The sequence below is a fragment of the Diadema antillarum genome, unplaced genomic scaffold (genome assembly GCF_040938485.1).
Source record: "Diadema antillarum isolate AM-2024a unplaced genomic scaffold, OU_Dant_1.0 scf00000055, whole genome shotgun sequence".
NCBI classification, from domain to species: Eukaryota; Metazoa; Echinodermata; class Echinoidea; order Diadematoida; family Diadematidae; genus Diadema; species Diadema antillarum.
In genome coordinates, this window is record NW_027270944.1 from 586,819 (window position 1) to 613,235 (window position 26,417).

At 38.7% G+C, this 26,417-nt stretch overlaps 1 protein-coding gene across 1 annotated transcript in view; it reads right to left on the minus strand.

Annotated features, from left to right (window-relative positions):
* Positions 1-26,417, minus strand: part of LOC139715792 (phosphatidylinositol 3,4,5-trisphosphate 3-phosphatase and dual-specificity protein phosphatase PTEN-like) — a 61,508-nt gene that overhangs the window by 26,664 nt on the left and 8,427 nt on the right. Inside the window, exons 3-4 of the mRNA XM_071627331.1 lie at positions 1,684-1,768; positions 1,032-1,076 (exon numbers count right to left, since the gene is read on the minus strand). Of these exons, the coding sequence (XP_071483432.1) occupies positions 1,032-1,076; positions 1,684-1,768 (130 nt within the window). The remainder of the gene's footprint in view (positions 1-1,031; positions 1,077-1,683; positions 1,769-26,417) is intronic.

Sequence of the window (26,417 nt, forward strand, 5' to 3'; positions counted from 1 at the left end):
AAAAAAAAAAACATCCTGCAGTGATGTACAACCTCTCTATGTACAATATCTAGAGTGAAGAAAATGAACACAAATAGTTGATACAGGGATGATATTGAGGTTTGTAGAAAAAAAAATCGGATATAAAAATTTTCAGGTGATTTTGATACATGGAAAAAAGCAAAATGTGTGTAGACATGAGAAAAAAAAAATCTGAAATCAGATTGAAATCTACAGAATATCATGCCTGTGATAATTTGCTTCCAAAGTGAAAGGGAGTCCTCTACAATACGAATGTAAGCTAACACAGCACGCCTCATCTTTATCTTTGTGCACTGGTGCAATACTGTATACGCCGAATATTTCACCAGGTTTTTATTTTTGCAAATTTCGTGTGTCAGGTGCATTCGCGAAAATTAATGACACGCGAAAATACTGTCTCTGATCCCGATGTGGATTTGACGTATGCGTGTACATTTCTCCGTTCAGTACAGGACTCCATGATCACGAATTTAACCACTCGCGAAATCGTCGGGAATTCCCGATTCGTGAAAATTTAGACTCGCGAAATATATGGCGTACACAGTAAACCCTGGAAGCAGATCACAATCTTCACATGGTTGCTGTCATAGGAGAGGCAAGTCGTTACAGGCAGTCCTACATGTTCATATCTATGCCTGCATTCTGTAAAAGTACTGTTTCTTTATCAGGGACATTTTCCACATATTTGACAAGATCTTCACATACCCTTTTTTTTTTAATCCTCCTTAATAGACATCAGTATATAATCAGTTCTTGACATCACTGTTTGCTTCAGTTTGTAATTCTCATACTGACCACTTCATCTTTCAACACAGTTTCTTTAGCACATTCATATAATGGATATTCATCCAACAAAATGGACAGAAAAGTCTTGACTTAAGGTTGTATTGTTGTTGTTATTGATGTTGTTAGTTAAGTTTAGAACTAGGACACTACTAGATCATTCCATGCGTAAATACATGTATGTATTCTACAATAAGTCACATAGTTAATGAATATTATATACTTACAAATTGTATACTTTGTATCGCTCTCCATGCTTTTCATTGAAAAACCTGCGATCAGAAACAAGAACAAAATTGACACGAGAACAGTTTATCTTTATCCACTTCCTGCTGAAAATGAGGGAGAAAAAAAAGTTCACTTAATATGGACGCTATCAATGTTTCCTCATGAAATATACATGCTTTTTTTCCCAGTTGATTTTGAAATAAAGAATTATTCACTAAAATGTTGGATTATAAAGTCCCTTGAATTTTAACATTTTTGTCTACACCACCAATTAACAAAAAGTGGAAGATGGTAGCTGTTGAAACACTTTCCATACACACACATTAAATGCCACATCAAGAATAACAACTTAAATGCATGCATACATTATATGTATACAGTCATGCAACATTTGTATAATTAGATATAATAATTTCTTTATTTTTTTTCTAGGAATCATAAACAAAAGATGTCATAGTACCATGCAGATTTGAGGCAACCAATGTGGACCAACTGCACGCTGAATTCAAATCCGAAAATGACTGAGCAATTCTACGACAATCGTAGATGGATTAGTCTGAATGTGCAGGAAAAGCGAAGAAACAAGTGTGCCTGAAATTTGCTCTGTTCACCCGTTTTCCTCCCTCACACCCACTCTTATTCAATGCTTACTTGACGACGTCCTCAAGCTTATTCCTGTACACGCCTTCGAGGTTTTCAGCTGGGAAGCCCATCGCTATAATGTTCGGGTAAATGTCTGTTGGAGGCCATTGCATTAAGGAAAAAAAGCCAGTCGTATAAAGAGGAAAAATGCTTGCCATGACATGCTGTAAATGATACTGCACACTCACAGTAGGAAATTACATTCATCACAACCACTGTACAAATATTTATTTTGCAGGATATCGCATCTCCGCTGTCAGCAGGAAGAACAATAGTGGTTTTAATAGGCACTCATAACAGTTGATATGGTCACATACACATACATCTGAATATTAACCGAGAGCAATGTGATTTGTGGGACAAGATTTATGAGAATCTTCACAACTATTAAAGGTACCATTAATACTGATTACTTCTGATCTAATTCAAATCACAGCATATTGACGTAGCACACACACATGAACATAACAACTTTGTGATTAACATACAATTATCATAATTCTATTCACCATCCCCCACCTTGCAGTTAAACTGTCATTGACATCAAAACCATTCAGGCAAGAAGACTACACAGTGGACTTTGACAGCTCACCGCTGCATGACCCATTTTGTAGCAATGGTATCCGGGGAGGCATTTCACACTGTTCTTTCTTTTCATCACTCCATGAGGTGGCTAACAAACCACATTACTTTACGCAACTCTGAATCAGAAGGGGAGGGCGCACATCTGGGGCATTTCGAGGTTCTGTGGCGGTCTCTACTTTCATCGTACAAACAAAAACAAAAAAGAAACAAAAAAAAAGCAAAGGAGGGGGAGACAGAGGACTCAATGTAAATGTCACATCCCGAAATTGGCTCCAGGGTTGGAAGTGTTTGGTCTGTGAGGAACACAGAAAAGGCAGAAGAGGACTCGTGCAATGGTTTACTTGGGGTTGGGCCAGGGGGGTTGGGCTGGGGGGGGGGGGGGGGCCGAGAGGGAGGGGGGTGGGGGAGTGTGCGGCACACACATGAGAGATGTACGGATCATAAGATTACATCATCCAATACCAACACCATCACCATTCTCAGCAGAAAAAAAAAAAATAAAAAATCATATCTCGAGCATGTGGCGCCTGAATTGGAGAGGGGAAACACAATCTGAATTTAACCATTTTGACGGTAATGAACGCAGTGCGAATGAGTTGGAACTGCCTTGGCAAATGTCAACTAGCGCAGTAGTCTCGTTGGCACCAAGGCTGTATCTGCAGAGTGTGCTGTCTCTCGAATGCAAGAAATTTTGTCTACAGCAGTAACGCAAATCCCTCTGGGCATGTTTCTTTCCAACCTCCCCCCCCCCCCCCCCCCCACCTCATTTCTTTTTCTCCTCCCTTTCCCCATTCTCTGCTCAATTATTCCGGTCCAGTAAAAAAAAAGCAAAAAAAAAAAAAGAGAAAAAAGGCAGTGACGTGCGAGCCGACAAAGTCGACTTTTGACATATTGAAAGTCCGTCATCACATAGAAGTCCTTTACAATGCGATGGCCTCCTACACTTCTCTCTCTCTATCCCTCTCTCCCTACACCGTATCTGTCTATCAATCAGCATCAAAGCAAAAGAAAGGCTTTCACCTGTACAAGTGGCGGTCCTTCTTCACTTCTTTTGCTTTGTTTTGAATGTCCCTTCCCTTTTCCATTTGGTCAAATTGATCCTCAACAGATTCTGCACACTAGAATCTTTGATGCAATGACCTTCAGAGGTAGTTGTACTGCTACAAAAAAAAAAAAAAAAATTGCATTTGTGATGCAGTGTTGTATTCAATATCTGTGGGAAGAATTCCTTTTAAGCCACTTGCCTTTGTGGCCATGACTGTGATATTCACTGACTTCTTCTTCCTCTTTCCAGCCTTGAACCATGGACTTTTTTTTTTTCTTCCTTCCCTTTCTTTTCCCTGCACAATGTTACATTATAGGAGTAACCTTTTCCGCCTTTCAAGTTCACACTGGTCTTTCTCTACAGACAATTTCGATCATTTCTGTGTTGTCGTTATCATTTCTACTCAAGATTTTGGTACGAAAAGTGCATCATGGAGCGAGCATCACCTCAAAAACTTCTCTCCCCTCAACTCACAGATAGACCGCTGAACAGAATCCTCCAGCATTTAGAGTGAGGGTTCGCTTGCAAGTTACAATATGTACCTTGAGTACAAGTAGAATGAAACCAAAGTATGCATGCGAGCTCAACATACGTGCAATGCATATGTGGCCAGGATAAGTGACAGAGCCTTACATTTGCTGCAAGTGGGGGGGGGGGGGGGGGGGGAATGGAAAACCTAGACTTAAACCTCTTTATCATTTCAGGTAGAGCCCTGCTAGCAGTGTTCCTGAGCCTGTGTAAACTAAATTACAGTACCATCATCGTACTGTTTCTCAGGGACATAAGTTGCTACTCATCACACACAAGCAACCATAAGTCTGTTTCCTGCTTGCACTTTTAAACATGTAAGAATTGAATGATGATGGAAGGAGCAAGAATAATGACAATGATGAAAGTGATGATTTGCATAATTTTTCTCTCTATCATTTCTTATCAGATTACTATATCAAGGGTGGTTTGAGAATGTATCAATGAACACCTTCGTACACTGAAAATGGCAGATGCTTCTACTTCACAAAACGAAGGACGAACAGAGCATCACTGATTCTGTTTCAAAGAAACAAACCCGACATATCAAATGTAGCAGGTGACTTCATTTGTCTAATTCATCACAACTTTCTTTATCCCCCCCCCCCCCCCCCCCCCCCCCCCCCGCTTTCCTATGTAGTTACTCTCATCATTGTTCAAGAAACAGTTTCTGTGTCAAGTGAAGTTGACACAGAAGAAAGTGTACCCGGTACTTCTGCACACCAAAAGACTATGTGGTATGCACGCAAAATCACATGCATGAAGCTATCATGACCAAATCCCATTCAGCAATGAGACATTTCAAGTTAACCTGGCAAATTTCTGACAAAGCAAGAGTGATCCGTTTTGGCTGAAACTTGCACTCCAAGCTAGAAACTGGCTTGCTGGAGGAATATTATTTGTTTGTTTATTTTTTGTTTAATGCAGTGTCATGTAATGAAGGTGTGTGCATGTCATTCTATCAAATTATAAAGTGTAAACACAAACCTGAAAATACATGTGGTTTGGTGTGTGTAGTCGAAATGCATTTTCATGTGGCTAAATGTGCATAACTTGCGCTGTGTTTGCTGTCCACCCCCCCCCCCCCCCCCCCCAAATGCTGGCTACTAATACAATGACAGGAGGGGACACTCACTCCTTACAAGAACACTCTAATTCATCAACAAAAAAACTATCCATCAGTTGAATATTGCAGAGTATCACACACACTTTACCCACACTGCTATTACTGTAAATCCTCAATTCCTGTCCTACCCCCACCACCAACCCCCTCCCTTCTCCCTACAGAGCGCTCCCCCCCCCCCCCCCAAATTTCCCCCTCAACCAAACTTTCCTGAGAGCAAGGTATTTGACAACCTGGGAAATGAGGAAATATTAGTAATTGCTCACTGCTGGCTGACTCACCAATAAAGGTGACCCAGTAGACACACTGAGACAGACCATCTTGAATAGAGTGCCCACATCCTACGGGTAACCCTTTTATGCCGGCTGTGCCTTGATGTTCGATGGCATCCTATTAAACCAGACGGGACATGATATGAGGAAGGGGGAGGGTATGATGAGTGTATGCTTCCTTGTATTGTAGATTTCACACCACGCTCACTTGTAGGCCTATCAAGTCTTGATCGGGCTGACTGCCTTGCAGTGTAGCAAGTGGACGGAGCCTTGCAAGATTTAAAGGAAACCAAAAAACCAAATATTTTATGTGGATTGAGTGAAAGCAGCAACATTAGTAGAACACGTCAGTATACAAATGACGCACAGGTCTGAGTGTGTCAGTCGGAATTGTGTGCATAAGGTAACTACGGAATGCTTAACCCACGAGGCGAAGCCGAGTGGGTTTAGGCTAAATTCCATAGTTACCGCATGCACACTATATTCCGACTGACGCACGAAAAGACATGGGCGTCATCTGTTTTACAGAATGGGTAATTTTCTTGCCAAAAACCCATTTTTCTATCGTGTTACCCAATGACAAATTTACTGGATGCATTTCCTTTTGGCTTGCCATAGACGAGAGCCCGAAAACCATGCATCAGTTTTTACTGGACGCATGGTTTCTCCTCAGAACCATGCATCAGTTTTTAGCCAATAGGCGTCTCGTACTGAGTGCGCGAACGCTTGCTTAATGCACGAACCTTTGTTACAAGTGCGCATAGTCTTGCTACAAGTGCGCGATAACATGTTTACCACTGTGACTCAGTAAGCCGCCAGTATAAATAAACACATAGCATTCGACCAATGAGATCGCAGGATTCTCGCTACCCATTCTATAATGAAAGTTTGAGGAAAATCAGACTATCGATTCCAAGGTTATGAATTTTTAAAGTATCAGTGCCTTAATCGCTGGATAAGGAGACTACTACAGTTCATGGATGTCATTATGGACTTGTAACAATATGATGAAGATATAAGGAGCATTCCACAAAATTTCACTTTTCACGATAAGCACACATTCCACTGATTCGTTACTGACATATTCTAATATTAATACTATTCCCCTGCTTTCTGGAAGAGGAGAGTCAAGTGCTCTTTCATTATGCTAGTAAAGAGAAAATATGTTGAATTTGATGAGTATGATGAGGAAAAAAGGCAATGTCCGGTCCCATAGTTTTTGTCTCATGCCATCAACAGAACATAGCACAACCCGCACTACACTACTCAGCACGGTCAACACAGGAAACTGTCATCACCAACAGAGTAGGAGTGGCATGGCAGTCTCGATGAGTATATAACAAAGGGGGAAAAAAAAGCAGCACGTATGAATATCAATCTGAAGGCAACAGGATGGTATACCTTGAAAGCACTCAGCAAAAGTGGCAGAAAGTTGCCATTTCTCTTCACAAAGTGGGCGGCAGTTCACACTGTGCTGCAGTTCACAATACTAATGTAGGCCTGTGGCTCTTAAAGGTCATGGGATAGACAACACGATACAAGCATGACATAGCACGTATAAAATGAGTACAATGTACCTCTTGACAGTCAGTGTCTACAGAGCCGATGCACAACGCTAGATACTCGAAGAAGATTGAAACAAAAATTTGGTCTTCGAGGAAGCCGAGTGCCGATGGAGGACATGACACCTTTAAAGACCAGTGATGGAGCACTGATAAGAATCGCTCTCTGCAAGTGATGCCAAGGCGATGCCAAATTTAGGCCCACGGATGGTTGCCGTGACGACATTGATATGCACTTGATATCCCATCTGGGAATGCGAAAGAACAATGAGGGCTCCGGGAGGCAAATCTTGGTTGCAATAATTAAAGGGACATGTCACCCGCGTCCTCTTGTCCTATATACAGTGTATGTTGTAGCACTGAGCAGTCTCAAAACCTGAACCCATTTGAATTTCAGAGGCTGAGCTACACGTAACTTTGCTTTGAGGAAAACTGATGCAGGAGTTATGTTTTGAACAGATATTTCTGTGTAATGTTATAATCTACATCTCTTTGTCTAGTTTCTACAACATTTCCATATACAGAAAGAATGTGCTTTATTGTGGTTCTAGTTTATTCCCATTTCGTACCCCTTCTCATACCCCTTCATTTCTGGTTCTAGCATGCCTTGAATTACTGCAAATCAATAGAGGATATTTCTGAAAGCTGAGAGAGAGAATTCGTATGACAACAGTTGATCAATTTCAATCCATATAATATGGATGACGTTCCAGCGTGTAGTTGTAGAATGCACATGCTTGGTTTTAAGACTCAGTTACTTCTTCGGTCAGAAGAGACACGTCAGCGAAAAAAAAAAAAACCTTGAAAATCCATGTCCATAACAACAAACTTATAGCTTGGTTGAAAAATCACTATTGTGTGCACCCCTGTAATGACAAACTACTTTTGCTGAAAGTGGTAAAATTTATTGATTATGAAAACACAATTTGTTTAGTATGTAGGCCTACAGTATACTGCTTGAGTGGAAACAAACCTTTGCACATTGGGGGAAAAAAATTGATTAATACAAATCCAAAGCTATTCATTTGTCGTTATTTGCGAAATACCTTGACATCGGGTACAACATAGCGATGCTTTATGTTCAATGTTTGTCCCTTTACAATCAAGGTCTCTCACAGTGTTAAAGGGATAGTACAGTTTTGGTTGAGATGAGAATTAGGCTTTCAAATTTTTGCAAGATACCAAGAAAACACTTATGATATAGCACAGAGCATACCATTTTAAGAGGAATTCATAGTTTATTTGATGAAAATCGGGTTTGGAATAACTGAAACATCCAAAAACAAAGTAAAACAAAGCAATCGTTACAAAGTGTGGGTCCCACACTTTATCAGAATCGTTCTTTTTTGGATATCTCAGCCATTTCAAAACCAATTTTTATCAAATAAACGTTGAATTCCTCATAAAATGGCATGCTCTTTCATATTTCATATGAGATTTCTCATTATATCACCTAAAAATGATAGAAACCTGAAATTAGGTCTCAACCAGAACTGTACGATCCCTTTAACAGGCATGTACAGGTGGGTCGGAGGAATGAATCAAAGAAAATACAATGTACAATGAGGACTATGATACACTGTATATTGTAGGTCTACATAGTGTACAAGGTTGTGTTTTGCTTCATTGTTATGTTACAGTCGACACAATGTAAGATGCATCGCATGTGTGGATACAGCATCATACGCATCTACACGTAGGCCCTTGAATTTCACGTTTGGCACATCGACAGCACAGACGATACTATCAACAATAAGACGCTTTTTGTGGCCACTCTTTCTGTCAGGTCCAGACACACCAAGAGTGGCACAGCATCGATCAAAGAGCCTTGCCCATCACAGACAGGCTGCTAATGACAGAGCCTTCTCGAAATTGGCAGAGTTTTTTACATAATTGAGGACATCCTCCTACAAGTAAAAGCGTTTGAAATACATCTATGATCTAGTTTCTCTATTACCCCTTTCAGGTAATCGTGGATGCGGATAACAGGAGCAATAAGTCGTAAAATTTTGATTACATGAATGGGAGAGGAGTAAAAAAGTGTGCATTATTTTTATGCTCCTATTATGCGCATTATTGCAGCATGAGGAGTTGATCGAGAATACATGAACGCGTTTTACGACTTATGCGCACTAACATTCCACAGTTCGGTCAAAGGTCACTCGATTTCCCGCACAACCGCTGATTGCTGAGCTTGAGCGGCGAGAGCTGTGCATACACGTGAGTATATATCACCGGAAACATTACGTCATTATAGAGGCGTGCGCAGTAACCATGACAAATACTCCCGTCTTTCGCACCGTTATATGAACGGGCGCTCGTAAAAGTAGTGCGCACTTCATGGGATATATGAACGCGATTTTGATTACTTCATCCGCATTATTTGGATGCGGATAATTGAACCGCGATTACCTGAAAGGGGTATATGTCCCCTCCCTCTCTCCCTCCTTCCCCCCCCCCCCCCAACCAACTTGAAGACAGGCAATTGAGATTTGCGAAGAAAAGTCTAGATGAGGACTTCAAGGACAATGGGAGTTTCTGGTCTCATTTTTCTCTCGATTCTCAGTCATCACTTCATGCACTCCAAGAACCAAGTTGGTAGCTCTGTTCAAATCTCAACGACAAACAAGCAGAAAGATAAATACAGGCCTTCCTGCATTCACTCAAGTACAATTGTGGTTAGTTCCGAAGCTGAATTAAAGGACTAGTTCACCTTCAAAGACATGTGGGTTGAGTGAATGCAGCAATATCAGTAAAACACACCATTGAGAGTTTGAGGAAAATCGGACAATCCGTTCAAAAGTAATGAATTCTTGAAGTTTCTGCTCACTCAAGGCTGGATGAGAAGACTACTATAGCTTGTGATGTCACATGAGTACAATGATATAAAGAAAGAATAAAGAAAATTCAACATATTTTCACTTTTCTCACATAGCAAAAGAATACTTGACTTCTCTCTTTCAGACGGAAGGGGGAATAATATTAACCTAACATATGTCAGTAACAAGTCAAAGAAATGTGCTCTTTATTCAAAAAGTAAAGTTTTGTGAAATTCTCTTTTTATTTTCTTTATATGGTTGTACGCATGTGACATCAGACACTGTAATAGTCTTCTCATCCAGCAGTGACTGAGCAGAAACTTCAAAAATTCATAACTTTTGAACGGGTTGTCCAATTTTCCTCAAACTCTCACTGATGTGTTCTAGTAATATTGCTGCATTCACTCAATCCTCATGTCTATGAAGGTGGACTTGTCCTTTAAAGTATGGTAAATTTACCACGTTGATTCCCCACGCAAGAATTTGTGGTAATGGTGTATAATCTGTGCACAGTGGTAACATAGAGTCTGATCAAATAATGTATGTGCTGCATACATGTTACTATACACTGCATCGCTAGTCTGTAGGCATCCCTCCAATATCCAGCTATTAAACTGGCTAGTTGTAAGAACGGGCATTTCACAGACAAGTGTCCTATAACAGCATGTCACTAATAGCAAAGCTACACATAAATTCGATAGGAACAGAGTAGGCCTACGCTGTATATCCTACACCATCACATCCATGGTAGTGTAAGCTGCTAAAATCTGGCTGACCTACATGAAACATTTATTTCGGCGTATTCAGTTTTAGATTGAGCTGAGAGAAAACAACTAAGGAAAAAAGGATACGAGGAAATCTCAAAACCTTCTCGAGATAACTGAAACTTGGGCATCACATTGTATCAGTGGATGGAAGAACTTATACGCCATTGACATTGTATGTCAGTGTCTTTTTTATTTTTTTCTTTGTTCTTTTTATTGTCGTAAAGGGTTCCAAGGGATGTGAAATGTGAGGTGTGACATGCCTGCAGGGAAGGGTACGGCACATCCACTCCTGGTCCAAGGGCAAAAAGCTGGTGAATAGCCGCAATGCAAATTCAAATTAATTAAAGAGATTAGCAGTTAGTCACGCGGACAGGTAATGGTTCATTTTCCACTCAGAACTGATTCATTTCACGTCGTCTCTTCACGCGGCAGTTTGTCCCCCTCGGCCAATCAGGACCCTGCCTCCTGACCGAGCGACCCAGTCACACCAGCTTGCCAGCATGTCAATCGTTTGCTGGTGAGTACAAAAAAGTGGAGGTACAGGGTAAATCTCTTTTCTTTTTCTTTTCTTTCCTTTATCTTTTTTTTTCTGGGGGGGGGGGGGGGTTGGGGTGGGGGGAAGGAGGGGAAGAGGGATCTAAATATTGTGCAGAGAATTGTGACACATACATACACATACTGGTATGTACCAGTACGACTATGTAGTTTCAATTTTCCCTGCCCCTAACTTACTGCTGCAACATACAGCGTGCAGCTCTCAGCTCACTACACTGTATACTAGAGGGTCCAATATAATATAAATTGGCACAGAGCTCGAAGTACAGCTGTAGGCCCTACATAAGTTCAGCCCCATGTTTCACACCAATCAAGTATCTATCTCTGCAAGTGACAATCTCAATGCAGACATAAAACATATTTCTCCAGCATGCATTTTTCCAAAATCACAGTTGGCCAATCACAATCAGGCAGTGGTTTCCCTTCCCGGTGCATATTTTGTAAAATCAAACTGATTTTGACTTCTGCAACACAATCAAGAAGGTGGGGCTTAGCTTGACCTTGCATTCACATTATCCAGTGTTGTTGTACATACAATCCTGTATTATAAAGATAAAAACCCAATGAGACATTCACACAAAATTATATATTTTGAATAGAAATACAACGTACATGAACATTTGTGACCCTGCACCTCAAAACAAACAAAAAGTCGCCAGACATGAATTTTTACTTAAGACCATATTCTGAAAGAGCAGACTTTAAGCTTTAAAATGATGTATAACTCAAATCAAATGGACTCTCCTAACCTATCTAAATATTGGAAAGAAAGCACAAACTCAGAAAAAGTGTGAACTGAGAAAAGAGGCTCCGAAGTACAGTGTCTATTCAAGCGCTTAATCTTTACCAAACCGTGCTGGCTGTGCGATGAATGGGACAAAAAACAAGAAGTAAACCACCAGAGTAACAACAATGAAGGGATTATCAGATTAAAGTGAAATTAAGCATGCCTCATTAACACACTCTGTCCATAATTAATGCCAACTTTCAAAGCAGTAGCATTATCTTTTCAAAAGTTATTAGAGTTGAAAGTGAAGAGTGTGGACAAGGTTTTTCAGAAATGAAAAAGGGATTCTAAAGACACACCTAATCACACTATTCTACCAAAAATGTTCGAGATAAACTGCTAAAAAAAAACACACTTTCCTGCCCGTTTTATGATACCAAATTTTAGCATAATGTAAAAGAAGACCCGCTCTTTCAGAAAATATGAAAAAGTCAAGTTCGGCTAGGTTGACCCATTTCACTTATTTTCAGTCCTCACGCAAAATCAGTGTGTGCGACTTTATGTTCGTTTTGAGGTGCACTGTCACATTTAATAGGTCTCATCAGGAAAAATTAGAACAAAAGAAAAATTATGGAAAATGGTAAAAAATTTCAATAAAAAATGTTACACTTTGTCATCGTCTGTCCTATTGTGTGAACTTGCTCTTAATTACTCACTTAAAAAAAAAAAAAAGCAGTTTCATTCATCACATTCTATTTTGAACAGTTTTGAAAAGTTACACCCTATAATTACAGGGCAGCAGCTCCTTGAGAAAATGACCCCAGCATGGCATGTTTACATGTAGGAGATACTAGGTGTTACAAAAAAACATTTACCACTGTTGATCTTTAATAGTTCAAAAACTATCAGATAACACTGACATTGATATGAGCAATAGCTGAATAGTGTACAATTTTGTTGGAGGTAATTTAAAAATGATAGCATAAATCAGTTTCATTAAATTCAAGATTTATTTTTCAGTTAGGTTTCAGATTCTGCTCTGTTTTCAACCCTCTGTATAAAATTTTAATTTTGAACAGGGGTCAATTGGTGTGTATGGGAGTGTGCAGTTAACACCCTGACAATTGTCCTGAACAATGGCCAGGATTAGAATGCTCTAAATTGTATTCATGAGAAATTCCACTATCACAGCTAGTCTTTATTCATCCTGAAATGTCCTGTATGCAAGCACATGAAAACATGTGCTTACTTTTTTATTTTTTTCATGTGCATGCATTTTACCCTTTACCATGAATTCAGACTAGCAGTGCCCATGGCAATCCATAATGAATTATTAATAAAGCATTCACGTGCCTCGGAGTCCAGAAGCCTAGTCAGCAGAGCTTTGAAAAGGTGGTATTCTTGGTATTCATGTCCATTGTTCAGGGTCATTGTAAGCACACACTCACATACTGTATGCACATAACTGGTTCTTGTGTAAAGTTCAATTTTGTACAGAGGGTTCAAATTTGACCAAAATCTGGAACTTTCTTTAAAATCAATCATGATTTAACAAAACTGATTCATGCTCTCATATTCAAATCACCTCTAACTAAACTGCACACTATTCAGCTACACTTTGTATATACTCATATTAATAACAGTGTTATCTGATGTATAGTTTTCGAACTATTAAGGATCAGAAGTGGGACATGTTTTTTGTAACACCTAGTACCTCCAGATATAACACACACACCCAAAAAAAAAAACAACAACCAAAAAACCTGTTACTAAATTTGATCTCTTTTAATAAGTGATGATGCTTTGTTATGCTACGTCACGATGTGCACAGTACAAAGGCCACTGCTAAACTACACTGATTGTGTGATACATTCCAGGCATATCACTCAGAGTAATAAAGACACCAAATGATCAGTCTTCATCAAAGGTACACCCATAGTCACTGCACATGATGTACAGGTCATGGTTCTAAATTAGGCAACTGGGCGATCCCCCCTTGCAAAATAAACCATCTGTCATGCACATTGCGCCAGAGCATGCATGCTCATCAGCTATCAAAAGTTTCACTCCATTTCCTGTCACAGGCACAGACTGAAGTGATACAAGTCTGCGTTACCGCTCGTGGTACCGCACCACGCTGCCTGTCATAAAAGTCTGTTCCCATGGCAATAGTCCCAACACACGGCACCGTTGTGACGTCTGCTTTTATTCCGTATACTATAGTTACAGGTGTGTGTCTGGTTTCATTTCCCAGAGAATGGTCATTTGTCAATTTAGCAGAAATTGTCCTCAAGGAACAGTGACGCTGTAACCAATCAAACAATCACAACGAAACAAGACATGCCCTATTGTTGTGTGCGCCCACTTGCGTCAGCACACCAGTGATTCATCATGGATGCATGTCTTATCATAGAAGGGATATTTCATTCTCTCTTGCACTTAACATACATGTATTGTACCAGCACACGCCCATGTCACTAATAAGCGAGTTAATGAAATCTCCAAAAAGAAAGAGCAAATCCTACGAACAAACACGGTGTTATATTATTAATCTCTCTTTCTTGCTCAATCATTTTTCCAGAGAATGACAACTTGTATGTTATCATGTCAGGATTAAATCCATTTAATTCTTGTATGGCAACTACAAACCAAATACTGTAAAACATGATATATTCGCGGCATGAATTTTTCATGAATTGGAGCCAACGGCCTTTTTTGCGGCATGAAATTTTCGCGAACTGCCACTGGCATTCAATGCATAGCGTAGACAAGAAATTTCGCGTGCATTTTAATTTCGCGAATCTTGGCAATTCGCGAAATTAAAATGCATGCGAAAATTCCTCGTTTTACAGTATTTGCAAAGTGCATATAATGTCTTCACATACAACATGCCATATAGACTTATGTGGCAAGCAGAGAGAAATTTGATACGGTCACAGTGCCAGCCACTGAAGTAGAATTCTACATGTACCTATAGCTGCGGTGCTGATGGCATACCTTTTTTTGTGTGCGAAATCTGACTCGCACCTCAGGAAATAGAATATGACTTATGCTCGGATTACGAGAAGTGCAACCCGCTGCACTGTGCACATCTACACATCACATGGGCCCCCTTCTTCATTTGTAGTAGAGCACCTTACGGCAATTAGCGATTAAATGAACTGTAGCTTACACGGCAGCAGCTGGGCATTTTAAGAATGAAATCAGGTTGTAGCTATGGTAACTGATATTTTGGTGAGCTTTTTTTTTTCTGATTTACAATGATTGCCTTCTACAACCAAGTCTTTATGGCACACAAACCTCAGAATATATAGTTCTTAAGTAAAAAGAAAACGAATAACTCCATTTTCGCCTCATTTTTACAAGGAAATTTGAGACTAACTGTGATTTACAATGATTAAATTTACCAGAGCAACAATTCTTAAAGCTGACTGTCCAGCTGCCGCCAAGTGTTGGCAGTCGGCATAAAGCTGAAATGAATTGTATCGTATTTTATCACAAGGCCTTGGCGTATCATGTAACTGATACTGATACTACCTGGAATGTAAGAACTTTGCTCACACACACACACACACACACACACACACTCACACACACATATACAATGTACCTTGTATCGCTAGACCATGTATTTCCTCGTTATTAAAAAAGAAATGCATTGATCATCTTCTCTTGTGCTGTCACTTCCCAGTGGCACATGGTGTACACACAAACGTTGTACTGTGAAAGTACATGTACCATGATTCATCTTTCCAAGAGCATGGCATTATGGATTGAAAGACAGCGAGTTTAGCAGCCTTGAGCTCGCTATTGAAGAATACAATGCTGTTGCTATTATGAACAATGACTTGCAACTATGGCAAACACCACAGCGAGAGTAAGAAAGTTACTGACACAAACTGATCGCAGCAATTTGATTTACAATCATTCCGTACCCACTTGCAATGAAACTAAGCTTCTATTTGGACATGTCGTCGGCGTTTTCACGAACCGACGCTATTTCGTTTTTGAGCGAAAATGCAGTTCTGAGAAAATCGCGTTTAAAGATCTTACAAGTTTTAGACAACGTTATCAATGACTTTTCCTGTCTTGTGTGTGAACATTTTGACAGGGTGATGAGAGTGGAAGTTGTTCTTCATATCCATAGTGTAATTTTAGTGTGAATTCAAAAAATCTACGAGATTTCTGTCTTCAAACTCACTGCGTCGGTTCGTAAATCCATCGTTTCTTGCGCGCACCATAGGCTATGTACTTAAGCGCGGGTCTCACGAACCGACGTAAGTTGTATTACGCCGGTTCGTGAGACCCGCGCTGTAGGGCCTGTACAATAGGTAACGTGCAATACGCGTGTATTTACGAACCGTCGCTATTTCATTTTCGTATGTGTTTACATACAAATACTATTGGGGCTATACCTGCTTATCAACAATAACCTTATTAATTGAAATTACCGTTGTAATTGTCATGTAATGATTGTTGTGATGATTACAATACATTTAGTGATAATTAAGATGATAATACAAGCCAGTTTCTCTTAATTGTTCTAAAAAGAGTGTTATTGTTTTCATCTTCATTTAGTACACGCATGTATTGTTATTATAGCTGTGGTTGATCGTTCCAAAGATTTCTTTGCCCCCCCCCCCCCTTTTTGTGGATATATCATTTAACACTTTTGCACGTGGACATCTATCATTTGGTAATACATGTACTCGGTATACTGTGTTTCATATTTTTTTTACTTTTTACTGTTTTTTCAAACTTTTTTAACTTACTTTTTTATTTTTTCACATTATTTTTAATTCAAATTCAGTTCACTTCTTTCATAATAATTATGAATGTTTGTTCTAAGATGAAGGATACCGCTACATCTTGGGAAAAAGACGTGCCAGTCAGTAATAATTACTTGTATTTACTCATCTTTCATACTCATGCATGCACTCTGTTATTTCTTTCTCTGAAATAATCTATTAATTTCTTTATTTCTTATTATTCCACATATTTGTGACATTTACTTTGTCACAATTTTTATCGGTGTCATTATTGTCATTTGGCTCGCATGCGAATTCACTCATAATTCCTCATTTTCCATCTTTCTCTTTCCTGCTCAACAGATTCTATGATAGCTGCACCTGATCATATAAAAACATAAAACTCATCCTGCATGCACTCTTCGAAACTGATAAACTCCTAAAAATACATAAATATCAACACTATCAGAATTTCAAGCTTCATTTTAAATATTTAATAATGGTCATGTTTAATTATGCCTTTTGCAGCAATATATTGAAGAGGTACATTATGTAATCGAAGAAACATAGGTCCTCAATAAAATATCAAATTTGAATTATTCAGAGATGAGTAATGACAATGGGAAGGATAACAATTGCGGAAGAGCTCCATAAATCAATACATATCTAATGGCAAATGGAGATGGAATCAAGATTCAAGAATATGTGTAATTCAAGTTCATTATTATGTCAGTTCTTGTGTGTTCACAAAAAGAGGAACACAGTTCGAACATGCACACCAAATCTTACATCGTACAATTTACATCTATAGAGTGCGGACGGAACATATACAAGAGAAAGAATAATATTCTAAAATCAATATATCAAGCATAACTATGTATATGAACACAAAAAGATGTTGCTGCGTATGCATGAAGCTTGAGAGTGCTGCAACACCCATATGCTCAGATAAAACTTGATGTATATCATACAAAAGAGAAGAGGTACTGCATGTACATGTAGTTACACTATTCACAGGACAGTAGAGAAAAAGCACGAGAGAGAGAGAAGGAAATGGGTGTCTAAAATAGGTCGATGTAGGGAGTGCCAAGCCAATTAAGTCTCTAATAGAAGTCATACATATATAAGGAAACAAATTAATCACAACATAAATGATCGTGCTCATGTTAACCAATAATTAGCATCTAAAAATGTGTGTAGAAAGCCCATAATATCAGCCTTTCGCCCCGTACGCTTGTTACATATGAGAAAAGAGAAATTTTGGCCGACCCCCCCCCCCTCCCTGTGAATCCTTGATCCACCAGTACTACATGTATAAACACATTCTGAGAATGTGTTTTAGTACATGTACTAGCAAATTCACCAGAGGGGTGGGGAAATTCGGCCAAAATTGTGTGTGGCTAAAATAATTAAAAAGAAAGGTCATCAGCAAAACTACGGGGTGGATACAGACGAATTTTCATGTGATGACTAAAAAAATGCAGCTAAAGGAAAAAAAAAGACGGCGGAGAGGGGCCAAGGCTAATTTGACTCCCCTCCCCCCCCCCACCAAAAAACAAACAAACAAACAATCATCACTGTTTTACAGCACCTTTAAAGGACTCTTAATTTTTTGTTTGTTAAAAACAAACGTCTCGAAGTAAAGAATTCCATATTGTAGGCAAAATGTAGACCGATACAGTGTATAAAGTGTACATCCCAAGCTATTAAAGAAAAAAAAACAGATTATGAATATCATTTAAAGTAAGAATTTCAGTGTGTTTAATCATCTTTAGTTGAGTTGCAAATGACATGTACATATTTGATAAGAGCAGTAAACTTCGAAGCGCCCCCAAGCCCTTCTATACTTAATTATTCATGTGTAAAGGTAGCGCCAGGGCACTTCGGTGGTCTAGTGGTTATGACGCTGGTCTAGTAATCCAGAGGTCGTGGGTTCGAATCCTGCTTGGGCTGCCTGTGATTTTTTTTTTTCACAGCAGCCTACAAACTGCACACTGCAGTTGCGTGCGTTACTACGGATGGAGACAAATGAATAATCTATTATTTTAATATACAATGTTTGACATCCTTATTGCAATCACTTTCTTTAATTGTAAATTTAGAGACATAATGAATTATTATTAAAAGAAATCATATTTCTGTATTTTGTTGTGAGTTTGCATGGGAACATACACGTATCATAATTTACAATTTTAGTTAAATAAAGAACATCTTATAACAGAACTGTCTAGTGATGGTTGAATAATTATGTCAATTTGTTATAAGTCCTATCAGTTACATGGAGTGCATGTTCCCATGTTTATAAGAATCATACGTGACACATTCAAAGTGGGTTGAAGACAACAAAATAATAAATAAAAGAATAAAGGAGAATAGAACTTAATCTGATTACAGCATCATCTAAATATTGCCAATGTGCACTTAGAAATCTATCAAGATTTATCACAAGGTTATGATTACCACACAAAACCTTCAAGATTTATTATCATGAAATACATACCAATGAACACTTAAAAAAATCTAACATTCCATATCCACATGAAGCTTTCCTTGATATAAATGTCTCTCTGTAGTGTTATTAAAGTGTAGCAAAATTGTAATTACGACATCACAGAATGGAATGCATTGTTTTCACCTTCAATCTTAGGATCTCCTTTCATGTTTCCACTTTACAATCACATTTCACTATAGATATACCGTCCTTATGTTGTCGCCCTTCATCCCAATTTCTCCCTTCTATCCTATCTGTAGATTGTCTTCTTTCCTAAGCCATTGTATTCACATTCCTTGATGATCAGCACGATGCTGTACTTTTTTCTTCTTCTCTGAAACAGTCCAGCTCTTCGCTACTGCATGGCATCAGTCATCTGAAAGAAAAGACAGAAATTGAGAACTTTCGATTAAAATCAAACATCATGATACAAGATACAACTGTCATTTTGAGAAAAAGAAATCAGCCAACTAAACTGTAGTTGAAATTATTTTGCTCTATTCATATTAAACATAAAACAAAACGGTATACAGGATCAAAGAATGTCAAAAAAATACTGCTGTTCGTCTTTGATGCATATTCAAATTGTCTCGCCTTTTACATATTTTAATGATGCAAGATCTTATGTCTAGCACTTAGTAAGTCTCATGTAGAATTCAAATTATTATTCACATGAATAAATCTACATGTCCTTGTAAACAAGGCATTGCTTTGAAAAAGCTGAATATTACTAACTGCATTTGGGAAACAGTCTACGACAATCAAACTTGTTTATTATCAGAGACTTTAACATCTTAATTAGACCTAGACTCTACATTACCATTGTATTCACATCCGTTGGTGATGTACACGACCCTGTACTTTTCCTTTTCTTGTCTGAGACAGTCCAGTTCTTCGCTACTACATGGCACCAGTCATCTGAAAGAAAAGAAAGAAATTAAGAACTTTTGATTAAAATCAAACATCATGGTACAAGATACAACTTTAATTTTGAGAAGAAAAAAAAAATCAGCCAACAAAACTGAAGTTGAAATTATTTTGCTCTATTTATATTAAACATAAAACAAAATGGTAGGCCTATGCAGGATCAAAGAATGTCAAAAAATGCTGCTGTTCGTATTTGATGCATATTCAAATTGTCTCGTCATTTACACATTTTACTGATGCAAGATATTATGTTTAGCACTTAGTAAGTCTCATGTAGAAATTGAATTATCATTCACATGAATATAAATCTACATGTATTTGTAAACACGGCATTGCATTGAAATAGCTGAATATAACTACATGTACCTGCATTTGGGAAACAGTCTATGACAATCAAACCTGTTTCTTATCAGAGACTGTAACACCTTAATTAGACCTAGACTCTACATTATCATTCAGCTTTTAAAGGTATTAACCATTCACCTATAAAACACTGGCATTGTCATGTGCATCACATTTCTTTGATACTGCACATATTTTCATGAAGTCTGTGCAAGAATGCAAATGAAACACGTCTGCTGTTTGGTATTTATGAAAAAAAAATCACTAACCCGGAAGTCCTTGGCCTTAGGAATAACACGTGGCGAGTTAGTAGGAATTGACGTTAAAATAGAATAAGAATAGATCTACTAAATAGGCCTTTGCCTCATGATTGTCTGGTCTAATTATAGACTAAGTGAAGTCTAGACCATTCACTTTTAAGTTACCAGTGGCACACAGAATTTATATTATAGATCTAGACTACATCTAGATCTAGACATCTAATACTATTAGATCTTGGCAACTTTTGTCTTTGTGACACGAAATTAACACGTCACGGATGATATTGCGGCGATATCCAACAGGATGACAGTACCACTATTACTGAATCAGTAAGTTGACATAGATAACTAACATCAACTTGTTAACGTACGTTAGAGATGGCACCATTATACAATAACAGGTGACACTGACACTGACAGATCTAACGACTACGTTTAGACTAACGTTACAGAGTTAGACTCGCCATCTCAGTAAGTCGGCCAAAGACAAAGTCAATACAGGGCTAAGTCAGTGTTACTGTTATGTTAGGCCTAACAAACGTTAACGGTTGCTCGGTTAGGTTAGGTTTACCAGGACTCAAGAGTCCTGGTTAAATCAGTCGAGGGACATTTCTTAGAAGTCCTTCGATTCCAAGAATAAAAAGGGTGAAAGAACAAAGGGAAATAAGGAAAGAAGAAAGGACAAAAGATTATGTATGGCTGCTGTGGAAATCGACAGCGCTACTGTATCACTATCAGTCACGCGTAAATATGTAAACGCCATTTGGTTGGGCCGCATTCACAAGTTTTAGGGAAAAAAAAGCCCCACCGCTGTGCTTCAAAGGTACTCCACTCGAACTAACGTTAGACATAATGTCACATATCTACACACAGTACGGTACTAGGGCTGAATTCACAAGTATACTAACACTGCACTGTACAGGAAAGCCACCTAACCTGTAAACTACTCGTAGTGTTTAGGTAGTATCACTAGACCACATACTGTCATAGATGACATCTACACCAACGCTGCACACTGGCACTGGTCCGACGGTCCCTGACCAGGAAAAATCACTGTTGGACACTGACCAGTAACTTTTTCAGGAATGGACCAGTAAAAATTGGGGGAAAAATGGGTGGACTCTACCTACTATTACCACTAGTCTAGATGTAGATCTAGAGCTAGACTATAGACTCTGTGTTAATTTGACTTGGTCTTAGACTTCAGCTGATCTTAGTTTTAGTAACTGGTATTACAAGTAAAGTCTTAACTTAGACTTAATAGTTAAACTTGAAAGTTAAAGTCTAACATGTCTAACTTTATTCTTTACTCTTCCTTTGAGTTTTACTTTTAGACTTTTTACTTTTTGTTTAGTTTAGTAGGCCTACTTAGTCAATCTCATGATTTCATTTTCAACTCAAGTCAAGGCATAGCCATGAGTGTCTTCGAGACTTTGACATCTTGCATGTCTAGCACACAGACGTTACGACTACAGTACTCAGTAGTCTCAGAAGTAACGACATAAGTTGAAAAGAAACTATAAATAATATGATTTGGGATCTAATTTGAAATTGGATGGCGTTTACAGACTAGGCTTCATAAGCATCACGCGATTGAATACATGGGACTACACTCTACCGCAATTAATGGTTATGGTAGTCCAACTGAAACTGTTATTTTGAGCATGATTTTAATAGGATTATAGCTTACCATTCACTTCACTCGTGGACAGTGGGCTGGGTTAGGTCGTCATTCATCTTTCAGAAGGTTTGGTTCTCACTCTGAGATCTGGATTAGGGCCAAAACCTAATTCTAGGCCAGTAAGTTGAACAAAGCTCAAAATAATGCAACTGCGACGGTTCGTAAAACCCGCATTGCTCTTCACCCTAGCAATTCGGGTTTCACGAACCGGCGTATCTTTCCTGCGTCGGTTCGTGAAACCCCTTTTTCTCAATTTCTCGATATTTCGAGTACCGTCGTTTTTTTCTTTCTTTGATAAAATTAAGACTAATTAATTTTGTGATCTAAAATTTGGGGATTTGGTAGAGTTTTGAAAGCACTTTCATTTGATACCAATATCTCGATTTTGAAAATTTTGACCAAAATCGAAATAGCGTCGGTTCGTGAAAACACCGACGATGTGTGTGCAAGGTGACCAGGACAAGACGTCAACACACGTTGTAACTCTCTATAGCCCACCATTACAACTACGACACTGAACGAACATACACTATAGGTTGCCAATGAGAATAGAAGAATTGATACAGGATTGGGCTGTGGATCCTTCACAGACAGAAAAGGACAAAAAGCTGTATCACAGTCTTCCTTGAGCTATCAAACATGTACAAAGTACAGTGTATGTTCCAAAAGAAGATGATGAACCAGCAAATTAATCTACCATACCTTCTTGCAAAAGTCTATAATCCACCCTCACACCTCTCCCTCCCCCACTCCCTCCCACCCCTCCCCCCCCCCCCCCACACACAAGGAGACTAATGAGAGCTCTATAATCACACTTCTTTACAGTGTATGACTCTGAATAGGATCATACAGATGAGTGCCTATGCACAATATACACATAACCTTCACCCCACATACAATATACGACAAATCATGTGTACATTGTATATACATTGTACAAGAATAAACCTGCAAACCTACAACACCGGCTACTACTTCAAGTTCAACCCTGTACATCCAAGGAATTGGTTCACTGTCTGGAAATTGGTCTCATCCCTCCTCCCCCATCTAGCCAACCAAATTCAATTTCCATCCCTTGATAAAAAAGAATGGAGTATTTTACATGCGCGCAACTTGGTACATCCTTTTAGGGATGTCTGTACAAATAACAATGAGGCACTTTTGTCACATATTAAATTTCAATTTACAACCCGAACAAAAACAAGAAATTTTCGTAGCAACCAGAAAACAACATGCATCCATGTCCTCTGTGGCAAGCAATGGAAAAATGGATCAGGCACAGGTTGAAAAAAAAATGTCACAAAGAAGGTAAAAAAACTACGAACTCACCTGCTCATAATATCATGCTATAGAAATATGAATACATTATTTGCCATCATCAAGCACTGAGCTTACGTTTCATGCTTTTTGCACATTCTTTTTATAGTAGACTGGTTTCCAAGATACATGCTTATAAATGATATCAAACTGTAACAGATACTATATCTTTACTACAATGAAGGTTGTTCTTGACAACAAGAAAAGCTAGCCTGACAAATAATACAGGCAAATGAGGCTCACGGTTTCTATATAAATTCTTGAGAAAGAAGAAAATTGTGCAACCCTTTGCACATTTCCGAGGGGTAGTAAAATATTACCAGCACTAGGTTTCACTGCAAGAGCAAAGCTGCCTATCTTCATCCCAGTCTTTGATGATTTTCCAATGATAATGCTTGAAAAATCATATCACTTTAATAACAAAAGATGGAAAAAAAAATATGAATGCATGTTTTGCTATAATGTTGTCTTTAATACATTTCCAAGAATGTAATCCCCCGGCGATTGTCAAAGTTCATTTTAAGTCCATTATTATGACTTGTGCACGTAGACAATAATTGAGTTTGACTATCACACTCAATATGTACATGTTATCTATGTACCTGGGAAAGACACTTTCAATGAAATGCAGTGTACATATTTTATACCTCATGATTAACAATGAATGCTGATCTGAATCCCAAAAAAATGGATACTAATCACTGCACATCATTCGTTGAAAGGGGATAGATCTCTCTTTTGGCTTTTCTAAGAGTGTTTCTACATGTATGTTCTCAAGAATAAAGTTTTCGATTATTATAAAGATTATTTTCCTGAGAATCACATAATCCTCCATTCACCTGTGTGTGATATTGCCAGCCTATATTATTCTTTCTTTCTTCTTCATTTTTTTTGAAACAATACTACACTATAACAAATTCCTTACCTACACCTGTACATAGCAAAATATCAAGTACCTGTTTTTCCTATCACTTCTAACCAGATTTTTATGCAACCATCCCTCTATAAACATTACACATGCCTGCATTGTAGACGGGGTGCTGCAAAACCAGAACACTCACTAGCCTGTGGCAATTCATTGCATTTTTGGGCTAATGGAAAGTAAGGAAACTGCCTCAGTAGACAACCGTCACTTCTTTTCCATCTCTTGAATTGTGCAGATGATTTAAAAATTGGGAAGTATAATGAGGTCATAGAAAAGAAAGCAAGACAAAGAAAACATGAATATGGATCAAATACCTGTACTCAGTATCAGGCAAAATCCTTTCACCAAGGTATAATTCTTCTCATGTAAAATTCATAATATCCATGAAATTCCTTGCTGTAATTTGGGTAAGTCACTTTTCGCTTCTGGCATTCATTTCGAAAGCCCCCCTCCCAACTGGGTATGTGGGACAAATGACTGCAGTAACACCTTCATTAGGAGCAATTAGTCAATCTAATCTATTAGCAGTTGCCAGGCATCAATTGAATATGAAGGAATCTGCCTACAGACATGCATATACACAAAACACACATACATTACATACATACACACTCACAGTTGGCACACAAACTGTCAGGAATTAATATTGGGAGCTGACAGCATGAACGACGGAAATGATTCAACCAAAACGAATACATGGAGAGAGAGAGAGAGAGTGGGAGAGATGAAGGGGAGAGGGAGGGGAGAGAGAGAGATAGGGTAGGAGAGGGAGTGAGATAGATACATAATGTAGAAAGAGAAGGGTAAGAAAGGGGGGAGGGGGATAAAGGGAGTAGGGGAGGGGGATGACAGGGGAAAGCAAAAGATGAGATACCAAACTGTCAGAAAGAAAAAAAGTGATATGAGAAGGACTCAGGAAACAGAAAATGGGAGAAGATAAGAGATAAAATGGAAGAGGAGCAAACAGAGATGGGTGAGAGAGATGGGGGAGACAAAGAAGATAGCTAGCTGGGACTACACCGGCCAAAAAAAAGGGAGAGGAACAGCAAGAAAAGGTGTCCTCGCAGCAGCGAGTCGCTATCTTTTTGGCTGCTTGCTGACGCGGAAGCGCTAACGTAAGGGCTTACGACACTGATGACGTAGCCACTCAGTCCAGGGTTCTAAATATATCCTAATCAATTGTTCAGATGCATCGGGCATTGGCACAGACAATGTCATCTTGTCCCCCGTTTCACCTAGGCACTTTGATGGGGGGAGCTCTGACGGTGAAGTGGAGCTGCCTAAGAGGCGTTATCTCTACGAGGGAGCGCTGAGAGAGAGAGACGACTGCAAGGATGGGACTACGGCAGGATAGCGTTGAGATTCCGCGGAGCATCCTTGCGGTTAGCTACAGTATCCTCCATGTATCTGACATGATGAGACACTGTAGTCACTCTCAAACGGACTTTGGGGCTCTGTGAAGAGATGAGATGTAGGCTGAAGTACCTTGTGTTGTGGTGTGTTGTGTTGTGGTGTGTTGCTTTGTGTGTGTGTGTGTGTGTGTGTGTGTGTGTGTGTAAGGTCACATTGTGTTGTCTAGAATCCTACAGGTAGGGACAGCTCAAGATTAAGGATGGACACATAGTCAATGCCTGCATAAATCATGTACAAGTAATACAATGATAGAGTGCCTGGAAATATTATGCTATTTAATGACAATAACAACAGTACTGAACAGTCAAGTGTTAAACATGGAACAAAATAAACTAATTAATTTTCCCTTTTGAATCATTTTGTCAGGCGATGAAAATGGGCCAAAACACATTTTCTCTCAATGTTACTCTTCAACTCCTCTGACTTCAAGATTTCACCATTTTTATAGATTTTTCAGTTATTGCTACTGCAAGAAAAAAAAATCATTATCAATTTAGTTGAATCAGACACAGGTATAACTTACTGACTCTCACTTCAAAAGCAATGGCAGATTTTGGTTCAACATGTGAGGCAGACTGTGTAGAGTTTGTGTTTGGTGAATACTTTTCCCGTGCAAATAAATTCCTATGAAGTGCAGGTTTTGTTGAACAAGCCAT